General features: G+C 40.3%; 1 protein-coding gene across 1 annotated transcript; it reads right to left on the bottom strand.

Moving 5' to 3' along the window:
- Positions 1–6748: 6748 nt before the first annotated feature.
- CUNH14orf28 (chromosome unknown C14orf28 homolog) lies at positions 6749–16535 on the bottom strand. Its single transcript, XM_032135156.2, has 5 exons — positions 16398–16535; positions 13011–13535; positions 10701–10790; positions 9466–9600; positions 6749–8638 (listed from the first exon to the last, which is right to left on the bottom strand). The coding sequence occupies exons 2-5, from the start codon at positions 13532–13534 to the stop codon at positions 8455–8457; spliced, it is 933 nt and encodes a 310-aa protein (XP_031991047.1). The 5' UTR covers position 13535; positions 16398–16535; the 3' UTR covers positions 6749–8454.
- Positions 16536–16735: the final 200 nt, after the last annotated feature.

The raw sequence follows: 16735 nt of genomic DNA, 5'->3' as shown, positions 1-16735 counted from the left end.
CACCTACTGTTTCTGAAGAATACTGCAGGAGTTGGGAATCAGTCCTTTTCCTTCAGAAGTCCGGCGGACATTTACCAAGTGTTGAAAGAAGGCCCGGTGGGGCGCAAGGGCTCACGCCTGTATAATCACAGCACTTTTTAACGCCGAGGCGGGTGGATCAACTGGAAGCTAGGATTTCGAGACCAACCTGGCCAACATGGTGAAACCCCATCTCTACTATAACACAAAAAAATTAGCCAGGCATGGTGGCGAGCCCCTGCAGTCCCAGCTACTCGGAAGGCTTGAGCCCGATAATTGCTTGAGCCCGGGAGGCGGAGGTTGCAGTGAGCAGTCAACCGAGATTGCACCATTGCACTCCAGCTGGGGACATAGAGCCAAAGACTCTGTCTCGAATACTACTACTACTACTACTACTACTACTACTACACTACTACTACTACTACTACTACTACTACTACTACTACTACTACTACTAACAGCAAAGAAGTCTTATCCCAAGTGACCCTCTCACTTTCGTCTCACATATTCCCTATTATCAGAAAGAGAAAAAATTTGAGATTAATTTGTGTGGATTTCTTTAGCTATGATACATCTTTTAAAAATTTGAAGGTGTTTGAAAATTTTTTATCTTTAAATGTAAGGCTTATAGCATTCTAGTATAAATAATGGCAGTTAGGCTTTGGGGGTAGGGGAAATAGCACTGTGTCCAGAGTTGGTGGGTTCGTGGTGTTGCTGGCTTCAGCAGTGAAGCTGCAGACCTTCGTCGTGAGTGTTAGAGCTCACAAAAGCAGCACACACCCAAACAGCAAGCAGCAGGAGGATTACTGCAAACAGCAAAAGAACAAAGCTCCCATAACTTGGAAGAAGACCAGAACCAGCTGCCTGCTTTTATTCCCTTATCTGACCCCACCCACATCCTGCTGATTGGTCTATTTTACAGAGAGCTGATTGGCCCATTTTACAGAGAGCTGATTGGCCCATTTTTGTCAGGGTGCTGATTGGTGCATTTACAAACCTTGAGCTAGACCCAGAGTGCTGATTGGTGCATTTATAATCCTTTAGCTAGACACAAAAGTTCTCCAAGTCCCCATTAGATTAGCTAGATACAGAGCACTAATTGGTGAGTTTACAAACCTTGAGCTAGACACAGAGTGCTGATTGGTGCATTTTTAATCCTTTAGCTAGACATAGAAATTCTCCAAGTCCTCATTAGATTAGCTAGATACAGAGCACTGATTGGTGCGTTTACAAACTTTGAGCTTACACAGGGTGCTGATTGGTGCGTTTACAAACCTAGAGATAGACACGAAGTGCTGATTGGTGCAGTTGCAAACTTTTAGCTAGACATAAAAGTTCTCCAAGTGCCCACCCCACTCAGGAGCCCAGCTGGCTTCCCTAATGGATGCGGTGTTGGGCCGCTGGCCGAGCTGCCCGCCAGTCCCGCGCCCCATGCCCGCACTCCTCGGCCCTTCCGCGGCCCATGGGACCGGCCATCGTGGAGTACGGGGCGGCGCCCGTCGGGGAGGCTCCGGCTGCGCGGGAGCCAACGGTGAGGGGGCTCGGGCATGGTGGGCTGCAGGTCCCGAGCCCTGCCCTGCGGGGAGGCGGCTGAGGCCCCGCGAGAATTTGATCGCGGCGCGGGCGGGCGGCAGTGCTGGGAGACCCAGTGCACCCTCCGCAACAGCCGGTCCGGCTGCTAAGCCCCTTACTGCTCGTGGCCGGCGGCGCGGCCTGCAGCTCCCAGAGCGGGCCCGCCGAGCCCAGCGCCCACCCGGAACCGGCGCCGGCCGCTGAGCACCGCGCGCAGCACCGGCTCCCGCCCGCGCCTTTCTCTCCACACCTCCCTGCGAGCAGAGGGAGCCGGCTGCGGTCTCGGCCGGCCCCAGAGAGGGGCCCCTCCAGCGCAGCGGCGGCCTGAAGGGCTCCTTGAGCGCGGCCAGAGTGGACGCCGAGGCCGAGGAGGCGCCGAGAGCGAGCGAGGAGTGCTAGCACGTTGTCACCTCAGTACTACGTAATTGTCTTTGAAGTAGTACTCTATAATTGTAGAGATAGAGGAAGTAGTACTGTAGAATTGTCTTTGAAATCACAAGCTGAAGAATCTGTAGTCTTTTTCCTTTACAGACCTCCGCCGGGAGTGGTGGGCAGCAACTGTGAAAGGCCTGGTTCAAAAACCTCACAGCGGTTGTTTGCAGAGTTGTCCCTCCTGTGTACTCTCAAAGCCCCAGGTACCTACCCTGCCATAGTATTTCGTATTATACTGTCATCATTGCTTTTCTCATTTTTCTCCCGCTGTAGGCATGTATACCCTTCCAGGGCTGAAAACATTATCTAATTCAAGTAGCAAATGGTACATACTCAATAAGTATACATTACATAAATGCTGCAGAGGAAATATGTCTGGTATAACCTTATTCTAGTTTGCAGCCCCCAAATCAAACCTAGCCTGCTTGGGAAAGGATTTTCCTAGCTGGCGGGCCGTTTCCTCCAAGCCTTAACCTGGTCTCTTCTTAACTTGAGCTCAGGTCAGCTCTCCTGTGTTTTTTCTCCTTCCCAATCCCTTTCCACTGCCCTAAAATTCTCATATGTTGGGTATGCGGAGATACTTACTGTATCTGCTTCTCTCCTCTTCAAAAACTCCCTCCTATTTTGTCCACCCTGCCCTTAAAGCTAATTATGTTGAGTGCATTTTAATCTTTCTTTGTTACAACTCTGTGTTAGGTTAACAGGAAAACAGAAAGTCTATTTGGTTCTGTCTATTTGGGGACAATTTATTCCATCCTGGTCTTGCTTCCAAACTTCAGCACCCGGGATACTATAATTATGTAGGTAGAGGATTGTAAAGGAACGATATTCTTTGTAAAATAAAAGAACGAGTTATTGAAGGTCTAAGAAGACAAATGTTTTTGAAAGCAAGTGTCCAGGTGAAAAGAAATGCCTGAACAGGTGGCCACAGCTGTTTTCCTCAGTCTTACTTTCCTCTTGGAGTTTTGTCATGTTAATTGTCTCTATCACCACTATGCTGGCCCCTAGGAGTATACATTTCTTCCTTCCAAGCCCTGACTCCTTGGTTCTTGGTTCTCTTCAGTACTGTAGAGCCATGCTAGACTTTCCAAAAAGTCTTTACCAGTGTGAGCCAATCATTGGATTATCTAATCATAATTGTGTAAATTATGGATGGAAGAAATGATGGTGGAGAAGTTATGGATGACCTTTATTTTCTTCTTCAAACTTCTTTTGTATTACTGATTTACATATTATTTTATATTCATATTATGAAATGAGTGTTTATAAAATTCAAAGATAGGCCGGGCACGCTGGCTTACATGCCTAATCCCAGCACTTTGGGAGGCCGAGGCAGGTGGATCACCTGAGGTCAGGAGTTCGAGACCAGCCTGGCCAGCATGGTGAAACCCCGACTCTACTAAAAATACAAAAATTAGCCGGGCGTGGTGGCACATGCCTGTAATCCCAGCTACTTAGGAGGCTGAGGCGGGAGAATCGCTTGAATCCGGGAGGTGGAGGTTGCAGTGAGCCAAGATCATGCCACTACACTTCAGCCTGGGCGACAGAGCAAAGCTCCATCTCAAAAATAAATAGATAATAAATAAAATAAAACTCAAAGATAAAACAAGTAATGAAAATCCATCCAACTTGTATAAATAGCAAGTTTCTGATTCTACTGTGGCTAACTTGTCTACGCAGCTAATTTGCTCCCAAAGCTCCTGTTCCATTCCACACCCTTCTTGAGGTTCCTGCCAAAGCAGCTCACCTTTTCATTTTTAAGCAATATTCCTCCTGATACCTTGCAGAAGATGTTATTGAGAAAACAGTGGATAAACAATGGAACTGATTGCTCATTTGAGGATAAATAATCTAATAACATCCTCAGCATATAAAGAAATTATCTAGCTCCAGATGGCTTCTTACTAACTTCCTCCCCCTCAGCTACAAGAGATAGAGTAAAAGGCTGTTTTCTCCCCAGGATCAAATTAAATTTGAGGTTAAAGGAGTGTCTTAGTCCATTCGTGCTGCTGTAACAAAACACCTGAGATTTGGTAATTTATAAAGAAGAGAAGTTTATTTCTTACAGTTCTGGAAGTTGGGAAAATCAAGATGGAGATGCCAGCGTCTGTTGTGGGTTTTCTTGCTGCATCTTCACATAGCAGGAGGAAGAAGGGCAAAAGGGTCAAACTCACTCTGTCAAGCCCATCACTGGCTAGGCACAGTGGCTCATGCCTATAATCCCAGCACTTTGGGAGGCTGAGGCAGGAGGATTACTTGAGCCCAGGAGTTTGAGACCAGCCTGGGAAACATACAGAGACCCTGTCTCCACAAAAAATTTTTAAAAATTAAGATGTGGTAGTGCATGTCTGTAGTCCCAGCAACTTGGGAGGTTGAGGTGGGAAGATCACTTGAGCCCAGCAGGTTGAGGCTGCAATAAGCCATGATTGTGCCATGGCACTCCAGCCTGGGTGACACAGTGAAACCCTGTCTCAAAAAAAAAAAAAAAAAAGTCCACTTATAAGGGCAATTCATCTCACTCATGAGGGCAAAGCCCTCATGACTTAATCACCTCCCCAAACGCCCCAGCTCTCAGTATCACCACCATAGGGATTAAGTTCAGTATAAATTTTGAAAGGGAGACCATCATTCACACCATAGCGAGGAGACTGTCCAGGTGACCAGAGAGTGGAGCTTGGGCCAGTACGGTGGGATGTAGGAACCCCTGATAGTAGGACTTTCAATTGAAGATCTTTGTATAAATGTCTCAGTAAGACGAACTTCTAAAGCTGTGAAGTTTTAGGGCAGAATAATTTGATGTTGATTTTAAATGCTAGGGCATCAACAAGGGAAAAGCAGAAAATTTAAAAATTTTAAATGTTTCGTTTGGCTGTAGTTTAGTAATATTAATTACAATCATTTTATATGAATTCTTACCCTTTCTGCCTTATAGGACATTACCGTTATTTTCTAATAATTAAACATCACTGAATCATTATAAAACTAAATCTTGGGCCAGGCGCAGTGGCTCACGCCTGTAATCCCAGCACTTTGGGAGGCCAAGGCGGGCAGATCACCTGAAATCGGGAGTTTGAGACCAGCCTGACCAACATGGAGAAACTCCGTCTCTACCAAAAATTCAAAATTAGCTGGGCGTGGTGGCGCGTGGCTGTAATCCCAGCTACTCCGGAGACTGAGGCGGGAGAATCATTTGAACCTGGGAGTCAGAGGTTGCAGTGAACCAAGATGGTGCCATTGCACACCAACCTGGGCAACAAGAGCGAAACTCCATCTCAAAAACAAACAAAACTAAATTTTTCATATGCTCAACATGCAGAGCTTTTCTTTTGCTTTTTTTTTTTTTTTTTTTTTTGAGACAGGTCTTCCTCTGTTATGCAGGCTGCTCCAGTGATCTCTGCTCACTGCAACCTCCAACTGTTAGGCTCAAGCCATCCTCCCACCTCAGCCTCCTGAGTAACTGGCACTACAGGTGACAAGTGAACACCATCACACCCGACTAATTTTTGTATTTTTAGTAGAGATGGGGTCTCCCTATGTTGCCCAGGGAACTCCTGAGTTCAAGTGATCCTCTCACTTCAGCCTCCCAAAGCGCTGGGATTACAGGCATGAGCCACGTGACCTGCCGTGTATAGCTTTTTATGTGTGATAGTAGTCATCTGATTATATAGTTGCCCATACTTTAGAAAAGAAATAGAACATGGGACTCAGTCCAGTAGGCATGCCTGTGGTGGTGAGTTATCCTTTCTCTTCCTCTTTCATTGGATTAGATCTAGCGACGGTTTAAACAAACTCTAATAATTTATAGATTATTATAAACTACTTTGAAGGAATAAGTAAGATTATTTGCAGAAGTTAAAGAAGAAACGGTTTCTTTTGCTGAAGCTAGTTGAAGACTCCTTCTTAAATTTGATTTGTTCTTTATGCGATTGTAGAAAAGGTTTTAAAATTATTTTTGCTGTCCCTGTAGGTGTAGGAGTTGTTTGTGGTATTTTGATTAAAAATATATTCTGGGGCTGGGCGCGGTGGCTCATGCCTGTAATCCTAGCACTTTTGGGAGGCCGAGGCGGGTGGATCACCTGAGGTCAGGAGTTTGAGACCAGCCTGGCCAATGTAGTGGAACCTCGTCTCTACTCAAAATACAAAAATTAGCCAGGTGTGGTGGCTGTGTGCCTGTAATCTGAGCTACTTGGGAGGCTGAGGTGGGAGAATCGCTTGAATCAGGGAGGTGGAGGCTGCAGTGAGCCAAGATGGAACCACTGCACTCCAGCCTGGGTGACAGTAAGACTCCATCTAAAAAAAAACAAAAACAAAAACAAAAAACAAACAAAAAATACAAAAACAAAACAAAAAATATATATTCTGATTATTACCTCATATTTTTAGCCCCCCACCAGTAGATTATTCTGATTTCTCTAAGGATGTTTATAGAACTACAAAGAATTTTCCATACCCTCACCTTCACATTCCGTAGATAATCTATTTTAGTTAATTCTTTTTTATCCTTTTTCTATTCACTGTTTGGGCACCAGGGGATAATTTCTTATTTCTGTCAACTAACTGCTACCATAAAAATAAACTCTCTGTTCTCCTCCTTAAGCCCCAACCTGAGGTCAAGAAGGCATACTGAATTTCCATTACACACTAAATGTATTAGTGATATGAGCTACAGCCTAATTTTTTAAAATCTGCAGAGTTCATTAGTAAGAGAAAGTCTGGGAGCCTTGCCTGCGAATAAAAGAGGTAGAAAAATGTTTTTTTATTAGCATGTTCAAGGTAGTCAAGATTTTAACAAACATCTTAATCCTCACAACAACCCTGTGAGGTAGGTTAAGTCATTGTTTCATGATAAACTAGTATTCCAAATAAAGTGCATTTCCTGAAAGAATAAATCTGCATTAGGAATAATTGTTAATGACACCATTTATGTTTACTGTAATATTTGTGTTAGTGTATATTTCAATTCATGCAATCAGGTGTCCCCAGAAAAGTTTACTCTAAATTAAATCCTATTCAGATACACTTGGGAAACTATTTAAATAAATCTTGGGGAGAATTTTTTTTTTTTGTAAAATAAATCAGTTTGATATATAAACAAGAATTTTCATAGTATTTGCTAATGTGAGGCATTCTCAGCAATGTTTCACCCATATTTATCCATTCTTGGGTAAGTTTTCTCAACATGGCACCAAGCACTTTATCAGTTCAGCAGATGGCAGTGATCTGTGCTGTCATGTAGAAGTTTCTAAATATATTACAACTAATCTCAATCCCAAACCTGAAGTGAACTATTTATTGAAATGTAAACACTAAAATGGTGATAAATTTCAAAAAGTATTTTCCCTTGAGAATATTTTTTCCCTTAAGTTGCAAAAAGAAGAGTGACCTTAGGGTCTTTATAAAGAAACATAATGTTCTGATAACTATAAAATCCTAATGATTTGTATTGCAAGTCAAAGCCGCATGCTATCAATCACTACTTATAAGGAAGCCAGTAGACATCACTCAAAAATTTAAGTATTCTTTTCTCTGTGTCAATATAAAACTTCCCTAGGAAAAGAAGTATTTCCAGGCACGCATTTCCCCTTATATATTTAAAGTGCATTTCTATTGCTAATCCGACACTAGTAAACATCCAGTTGCCTAATATTGTTTATAGTTGTTTTATCTGCAAAATACATTAGAGCATTTCAAATTACATTTAATTATAAGGTCAATATTTAAGATAGTTATATAATTTATTTGTAATAACCTGAATTAAACTTGGAAGCTTAGCTATCACTTAAAATCCACTGGCAGGTTTATAATACTTTAGGAAGTAGTTAAAAGTAATTTGCCATTATAAAGAAATAGTTTAAGCTCTGAAAAATTTCTCAGACATTTTTAAAAATTGCTACAGGGATACTGGGCAAATCGAACTAATAAACTAAGCCATCAATAAATTGTACATTCAAATCCATACTAGATCAAATAGTGCACTTCGGATTATAGTGAGGTAGGGCAAAGAAATACAGTCAGATATATTTTGAATTGTTAAAATTATATAAACTAAAATACTTTCACCTAGGTTTTACTCAAATATCCAAAAAGAAAAATTTAGAATTCAGATGACAAAGTATTTCTTGAATTCAAAGACAGAATTGTAAAAATCTTTGAGGTACATATAAATAAAAAATACAAAGGCCACAAGATATGTTTTATTCCAACATAAAATATGCTCATATAAAAATAACTCAGGAAATATAAAAAAATTACAAACATTTTTGCATAGATCCTCTATATAAAACATTTACCTGGGGTTAAACACTGAAAATACACTTCTGAAACTAGTATAGTTGAACTATTTTCTTGGATACCAAGTATACACAAAATAAAAGCCCTTCATCTGGGGGAGCATGGGCAGGAGGGAAAACAACTTTTAGCATCAGTCTATATTTATTTCTCTGTTGCTCGAATATAAACCAATGATGACAAGAGGAGAAACTCTGGGGGTTTATTTAACAAAATTAAATTCACATTTCTGAGCCCATCATAGTGCATCCAATGTCCACCAATCTGGAAAGCTGCAGAATAATGATGTTCCTCTTTGTTAAATAATGTGGCACCTTCCAACAAATACCTGCAAATTAAATAATATAGTATGGGAGAAAATTATAATGCTTTGTTTTTAAGATAAACACTCCTTAAATTTATAACTAAGGAATAAAAACATTGACATGGTTTGTATTCTGTTCCCTGAAAAAGATATCTCTATAGATCATGTAATAAAATTGGAAATGTAGAAATTAAGAATTTCTTAAAAACATATTTTAACAGATGAACTTATAATCTGTATGTTTTTTTTAAAAAAGTAAACATGTAAGAAAACTTTTACAGGGAAAATGTTAAAAGAACACTTTATTTCCTGATTTGTATGCAGATATTTTTATTTATAGTGACAAGTAACATTTTATGTTTAAATTATGACCACCTGCATACTACTACACACTTCTTTGACTTGAAATACAAATATTAGCCAGTATGTGTCAGGCACAAAATACTGTGCTATTATACTATCCAGTATTATGTGTCAGGCATGATCTTAAACACTTAGTATGTGCTTATTAAATCTTTACAGTAATTGCACTAGGTTGATACCATCATCTCTGTTTTATAGATGAGAAAACTGACATGTAAACTGGTTAAGTTGTTGGCCAAGGTTAACTTATAAAAGATGGGGCTAGGATTTGAACCCAATTCTGTCTACTCTGTAGTCCACATACCTACCTACTATGTGCACTGCTAGTAACTGACTCTCTAATAAATTCTGATTCTATTCAGAATACATAAATTTAGAGACAGATATGATTGTTTTCAACAATATCTCTTAAGGGCTAGTCAAAATCATAATATAACTGGATAAATTTTTTTTATTAGTTTTATAAAGAAACCAACAAAAACACCTACTTGTGATCAGACAAATCCAAGTAATAGGGTACATATGCCAGATCTTCAGATTTCCAATGTTGCATATTTAAGACAACAAAAGGGGGTGCCCCATGGCAGAAAACTCGTTGGGAAAATTCTCTTAAGCCACCACACCTAAAATAGAAAACAGGCATGAACATTATACACTTGAGACAAAGCTGACTTTCAACACTTCACAGTTGTCTTTATGACTTTAATTTTCTTATAATTATCTATTATAGGTGTAGGTAATGGTTAATACCTATAGGTATAGGGTAATTACTACCCTATATCACCTTATAGTTCCAGAAGTTTATAAGCTGTGTTCCTTACACTAGAAATGATATGTTTAAAACTCCAGGAAATGCTAGCTATTTCTATATAAGCCTATGAAAGCATAACTCTGCGGAACTGATACAAACGATTTTATATTTCACTCTATATGCTGGTTTCAAATAATGGCAGAGAGGGGAAAAATATGACTCTAATTGCTTCCTTTTGCCATTAGACTCGACTATAAGCATGAACAAATTCTGTTTCTTCATATTATGAGGTATTAAGTATATGGATCAGAATATAACAAATTGAATTATACAGTAAAATCTTGATTAACCGGAATGCTCAGGGTACAGTATTCTGGTTGACAAACATTATGAACTAAACCAAATTAACCAGAAAACCATCTGTTTCAGTATTTGTTGCTACAATATATTCGTTCACTTTCTGGACTTAATAGGTACAATTAACAGAACATATTTTTACCTTTCCTTTTGTAATTAATCAGCAATAAAATCATCCTTCTAAATATTAATTCTCATTATACAATAATGTAGTCACAGAAAATTTTAAGAGATTGGGATGAATATGTTCTGCTTCTCTCAACTTTTACTAGGTTAAGTTTTTTAGTTGTCATTTACCTCTTTCTCCTAAATGGAGAGTGCAGAAAAAAATCCAGATAATTGAGGGTCCCGATTAGCTGGGTTCCGGTTAACCAAGGTTTTATTGTACCTACTCAGCAGTGGGGGAAAAAAAAGAAAAGGTATTTGCTTTGTATTCATCAATCAGCTGTAGTACCATATTCTATGTAGTGATATACTCCGTAACAAAAACACTGTAAAATGTCATAGTAAACTAGGCTTGTTAATAAGATTCATAAAGTACTTCAAGGAGCACATCTGCCTAGGTTTCCTTATAAACACATACATAGTCATTTTAAATGTCTATCATATACTCACCCATGCTCTTCACACAGTTCAATCTTGGAACAGAATAACTCATTCACAGCCAGTCTTATCAAGTTTCCATGTGGAATTTCTTGGGGAGGACTACAATAATTATTAAATGCATGTAAGAACTGCTTCAACATTTTATATCTTAATATATTATAACAAATTTTACAGCTCAGTCCTTTATTAGCAAAACCAATTATACCAAATATAACCTCTATTACACATTTGGAATTTCTTGCAGATAGTGTAGAAGCCAGTTGAACTCAAACACTAATTATGAAATTTTCAAAGAAATATATTTTTGTATAAACAATCCTGATACATCCAGTTGCTGCTACGTTAATCTAAAACATTTGTGAGAAGATTCAAAAGAGGCAATCTGGTCTCGTGGGAAGGAACTAGGACCCAGAATCAGAGGAGCAGCTGATTAGTTACCTGATTAAATGTAAGTAATAATCATTCTTGGCCTCAAGTACCTGATCTGTAAAAAAAAATTTTTTTCTGCATTACTTCAGAGGTTGCTTTAAATATAGGATTTTTAAAAAAGTAGGCAAAAACTTAAAAGCTATAGAGTATGATGAAAAATATTTTATTAAATAGTATAAAATATATAGAATTATAAATATTTCATTATAGTTTCAAGATATTTACAGATGAAAAGAAACTAGTTTTTAAAAAACAAGATATTAGGCTGGCTGTGGTGGCTCACGCCTGTAATCCCAGCATTTTGGGAAGCTGAGGTGGGTGAATCAGGAGTTTTGAGACCAACTTGGGCAACACAGCAAGATCCTATCTCTACAAAAAAAAATACAGAAATTAGCCGGGCATGGTGGCACATGCCCCTGGTGCCAGCTACTTGGGGCTGCTGAGACAGGGGGGTCTCTTGAACCCAGGAAGTCAACGTTGCAGTGTGCTGTGATCACACCATTATACTTCAGCCTGGGAGATGGAGTGAGACCCTGTCTCAAAAAATTAAAAAAAAAAAAACATTAGCTGGGCATGGTGGCATATACCTGTAGTCCCAGCTACTGGAGTGGCTGAAGCAGTAAGGCATGAGGCAGGAGGATCACTTGAGCCCGGGAGTTCAAGGCTGCCGTGAGCTATGATCACTGTAACACTTCTGAGTTGTCTTTATGACTTGAAAATTATTTCCATTGATATTTCAAATTAGCAATGCAGGAAAATAGACAAAGCGTATTTCAGAGAAATGTAAGTTTAACAAATTAGGGTATGTGATGTACATTTCTGGACCATAGGGCCAAATACCTTTCTGCCAACAATGCATTCGGGTCTGTTTTTCTTCCACTGGCAATTATCCCCTTTCCAGCTCATGTCCCTTGGAGGCTTTCATGTTTCCCAACACTCCACTAGGGCTTGCCAGTTTGGAGTCTGACCCTATCATTTACCAGGTGGGAGATCTGCCTTTTCTCTGAAAACCAGAAACACTCATCTGGCTCCTCGCACCTTTCCTAGTCAAAATAAAAGCTGCTTACATCCACATCCACATGTGAGATGCCAAGTTCTGGGTTTCTGTCTATAATTATGTCTTGGCCATAATATGAAAGAATACTTTTAATTTTCTTGTTCATGTGGAACTAGCCCTCCTGACAGAGACCTATTAAAAGGGTGAAACATTCCAAAACAGTATTAAGCGCTCTTAAAGAGGTTACCTTTGTGACACTAAGAATCATCTATAGTCATATTAGTAAATTTAAGTAAGAGTAATATATTTTTCATACTGAGTAATTCATTACTTTGCTACTGACAAGGTTATCAGCTGGTTTTGTAAAGTAAGTATAAGATGTTTGGATGTAATAGGCTGTAACACTGTTTTCAGGGGACCTGCAGAAGAATCTTGTGTTTGTGTGACTGCTTCATGCCTAAGTAATTATAAAGGCTCTGTACTTTAACAAGTACTTTGGCAATACTGTCATTTGTCACCCAATGGGGACACATTCTGAGAAATGTATCCTTAGATGATTTCATAGTGTGTAAACATCCTAGAATGTGCTTACACAAAACTAGATGGTATAACCTTTTACACACCTAGGCTATATGGTAAAGCCTATTGCTCCTAGGCTACAAATCCATACAGCATGTTACTGTACTCAATACTGTAGGCAATTTTAACAAAATGGTAAGTCTTTGTGTACCTAAACATAGAAAGGCATACTAAATATACAGTATCCTACAAACCAGCATGGCATATGTGGTCCTTTGTTGACCCAAATGTCATTATGGGGTACACGACTACATATCTAAAGCAATGTTCATTAAAAAAAGTAAAAGTGACAAACTTACTTTAGACCAACTTACTTTATATTAATTGTGCGCTGCTGATCCTCCTGCACTCGAGTTGGGCATCGCCAGTTGGAACAGTAACTCTCTTGAATGGTAGACATGAGATTTTCAAGATTTTTTGTAAAATTATCATGCTCATTCCCAAACAAATCAATTATTAATGAAGCTTTATGGACTTCAGATTTGTATTGCTGTTTTTCCATCTTGTCCCAAATCCAAAGTAGCTTCACAGTTGTAAAACTGTAGGTGTCCATTAAATAAAGAAAACAGTCTACAAACTCTCTACCAAAATGAAGAGAGAGTTCCCTAGGGAAATTTTCATTTTCATTAAGAATGACATACAATAACATCAAGAATCCATCTATGGTGCAGGTATTTTTCAGTCTTATTTCAACATAGAGTGGTGTACAGGATACTGCTTTGCGGCCAGCTTTGATAGTAAAAACACCCCCCCAAGGAAGAACAGGCCTCCAAAATGATCGATCTTGGTTATAGTTATTTTTAATTGATGCTTTGATCTCTTCAAACAGTGTCTTCATCCTACATTTTAAAAGTTTAAAACAGAACACATAAACTTGTAACTTTATATATTAAATGCATAATATGTTTAGACGAAAATAAATCCATCTAAACACTCAAATTAAATGCGGTTATTAGGCCTCCCAACATAGCAAAAACATTTAAATAAGCCACTTTTTGGGCACTATGCATGCTCTCTGGAAAGACCATTTAAGAAGCTGCAGTCTTTTTTTGAGGTACAGATGGCCATTTGATAGGCTTTATATTAATTACATTGCAGATTTTATCTGTGACAGAGGGAAACCCTGTAATAAAAAAAATCCTGAGGCTGGGCGTGGTGGCTTACACCTGTAATGTAATCCCAGCACTTTGGGAGGCTGAGGTGGGTGGATCACCTGAGGTCGGGTGTTTGAGACCAGCTTGACCAACATGGAGAAACCCTCTCTCTATTAAAAATACAAAATTAGCTGGGCGTGGTGGCGCATGCCTGTAATCGTAGCTACTCGGGAGGCTGAGGCAGGAGAATCACTTGAATCTGGGAGGTGGAGGTTGCGGTGAGCCAAGATTGCGCCATCTCATTCCAGCCTGGGCAACAAGAGTGAAACTCCATCTCAAAAAAAAAAAAAAAAAAAAACCTAAATGAAAATAAACCTTTTAAAAACATAAACTAACTTTGGTTAGGCATATTCCTAATGTAAACCTCCTCCTCTTTCCAAGATACAGGCTGTGCTTGCTTCATTTTCTTTTAATATGGGTGGTTCCACTTAAGAAACTAATATAATGGGATCCTTAATTGGGGGTACAGAATAATAGCCATTACATAATCTTTATATTAACTATATTACATATTTTATCTGTTGTATAGAAAAACTGTGTAAAAAAAAAAACTCCTGTTGCTAATATAGACAGACTAATTCTGACATTTAGCTTTGAAAGACAGCATGAGGAGTAATCATGAAATCAATCTTAAGTGAATAGTAGCATAATACTGCTAATCACTTTGGGATTTTTATTTGCAACTCAGAATTGTGCTATTGTGTAATTTAGATATACTATAATTTTTACAGAGGCTATACTATGAAGATCTGATTCAGAACTTGATAAATATCCTGATTATTCCCTATGCATGTTTTCAGAATGAAGCAAAGCATCCTCCCTTTTCAAACTGGCACTCTTCCCCAAACTTGAGGACCACTAGGCACTTTGTTTTTAAAGCCACAGTAAGTATTTTAATAAATATGTTGTGTTATATGTATGTTACATAGCGCACATATGTTTGAAAGAATGAGTTCTTTTTACAATCGTATTGAAAAAACTCCTTCACTTTACTTGGGACAAGCAAATAAACTAACATCATATTGTTTTCCAAAGTTACTTTTATGGAGAAGTATTGTTATGAAAAAAGGGAGGCATCTGAGGAGCGGAAACAGAGAAATGAGTGACTGAGATCAGTGTCTTATTTTGATCATCTTTTCCAAGTGCTGCACCCTCCCAAACACAACATGAACTCAACACTTAATAAAGCTGCAGTCCTACGTGTTTTATTTGTGTTAGAAACTAAGTCCAAAACATTCTGCAACAGGAGTAAAAATTCACTCCTGCAATATATTAAACACACATGAACACAGTGTTTTCAGTTTGAAGCAAGATACTGTGGACTCTAAAATATCCAGTAACTATATTTAGTATGAAGAGTGGATGTTTACATCTAGTTGGCCAACACATTGATTCTCGTCACCCACTTAGGAAGAAGAGGGTGTGGCAAATCTGTAGCCTACGAAAACACAAACTCCGTTTCTTCTTAATGGAAACTGACACGTTTTGTTTACAAAGATTTTAAAAAATAGGCATTCAAATACTTTAAAAACGAAAATAACTTTATGGTTTGATTTATTTCCGTTGAATTTTAAAGAACTTTATAGCAAGGTTTAAGATTGCTTAAAGAGCCTGAGTTCAGATTCCTAAAATAGTGCACTGGAAAGGAAGCATAAATCTCTAGGATATTTTCTTCAAATTATCTTGAGACGTGACCAAATGAAGTGTAACTACCTCTGTAAAGCAGTAAACTCTAAGAGAATTAAACTATAATGACATATATGGCATGAAACTTTAGTCTTTCTCTGGGAAAAACGGGAGGGGGGAAGGTTTGGAAGAACTAGAGGATACTAGTTTCATCATGAATTTGGTGATTTGCTCCAAAGTAAATTGCAATAAAAATGGGGGGTGGGGAGAAATGATGGAAAGATAGCTGTGAAGAGCTTTACTTAAAATTGTCTCAGCTGTTTAGCTAGGAACTGTAATTGGAAGGACTAGAGGATGTATTCCGCTGGCTTTATTCTCCAGGCTCAACAGGCCCTCCAATTTGAATAAACCTAGAAAACTCTCCTGACCTCTATTTCTTTGACAAAACATCTTTCTTTCGTGGTGACTTCCAAGAGAGGAAATTGGTACCCCAAGCTAGCCGTGAGGACCCCACCACCTGCCCAAGGCATTGAACGCCAGACTCCCTAAGGACTCAGGGGTTCTAAAAGTCCCCTCTCAAATGAGCGCCTGAAATACGCCTAACAGCCACGCGCTACCGCTCCCAGCAGCGCAGGGCTTCGGGACAGGGACAAGCCGGACGCGAGGCGTGCGCCCCCGGGGAGCCCCCACGCTCCGGCCACGCCCACCCTGGCCCGGAGCAGCCGCGCCCGGGAGGCCTGGCACCGAGGCGGGCGGGTCCCCGAGATACGGGCCCGCGAGTTGGCTGGGCGCCCCCGCCTCTGTCCCGGCAGTGCCCCGCCGAGTGTCCGGGACTGCGGGCAAATAGGCTGGAGGGCCGGGCCGTGGAAGGCGTTCCCACACCGGCCAGTCTCCGTCCACCAGGAAGCAAACTCCTCGTACCTCCCCGGGGACCGAACACCGCCGGTGCCGCCGCACCCGTCGCCGCCGCCGCCTGCTCATGGAGAGCCCGGGCTGCCGCCGCCGCCGCCGCCGCCTCATCTATGAGTACCGCCGGCTGTCTCGGCCTCCCCCGGCGTGAGTTCTGGGCTCTGGCACGGCCTCCATGGCACCCGCCGCGGCGGAAGCCCCAGCAGTTCCAGCGCCCAGGCGCGATCTCACTGGACCCACGGAGCCAGGACAGCGGGACACGTCGCTTCTTATTACGGAGGAAGATTCGGCACGACCTCCGCCCCCCTCCCCCCAACCCCCCCCCCCCCCCGGTTTTCAGCCGCCTGACA

The sequence above is a fragment of the Hylobates moloch genome, unplaced genomic scaffold (assembly GCF_009828535.3).
Source record: "Hylobates moloch isolate HMO894 unplaced genomic scaffold, HMol_V3 SCAFFOLD_16, whole genome shotgun sequence".
NCBI classification, from domain to species: Eukaryota; Metazoa; Chordata; class Mammalia; order Primates; family Hylobatidae; genus Hylobates; species Hylobates moloch.
This window is presented reverse-complemented; position numbering and strand designations above follow the sequence as displayed.

Bases quoted from the DNA above. Each gene is read 5' to 3' on its own strand.
- CUNH14orf28 (XM_032135156.2), bottom strand. From the start codon at position 13,534: ATGAAGACACTGTTTGAAGAGATCAAAGCATCAATTAAAAATAACTAT. The intron at 9,601-10,700 runs GTGAGTATATGA...TTTCTATTTTAG, and splicing joins GAACTGTGTGAAGAGCATGG to GTGTGGTGGCTTAAGAGAAT. The intron at 8,639-9,465 runs GTAGGTGTTTTT...TTTAATTTGCAG, and splicing joins TTGGATTTGTCTGATCACAA to GTATTTGTTGGAAGGTGCCA.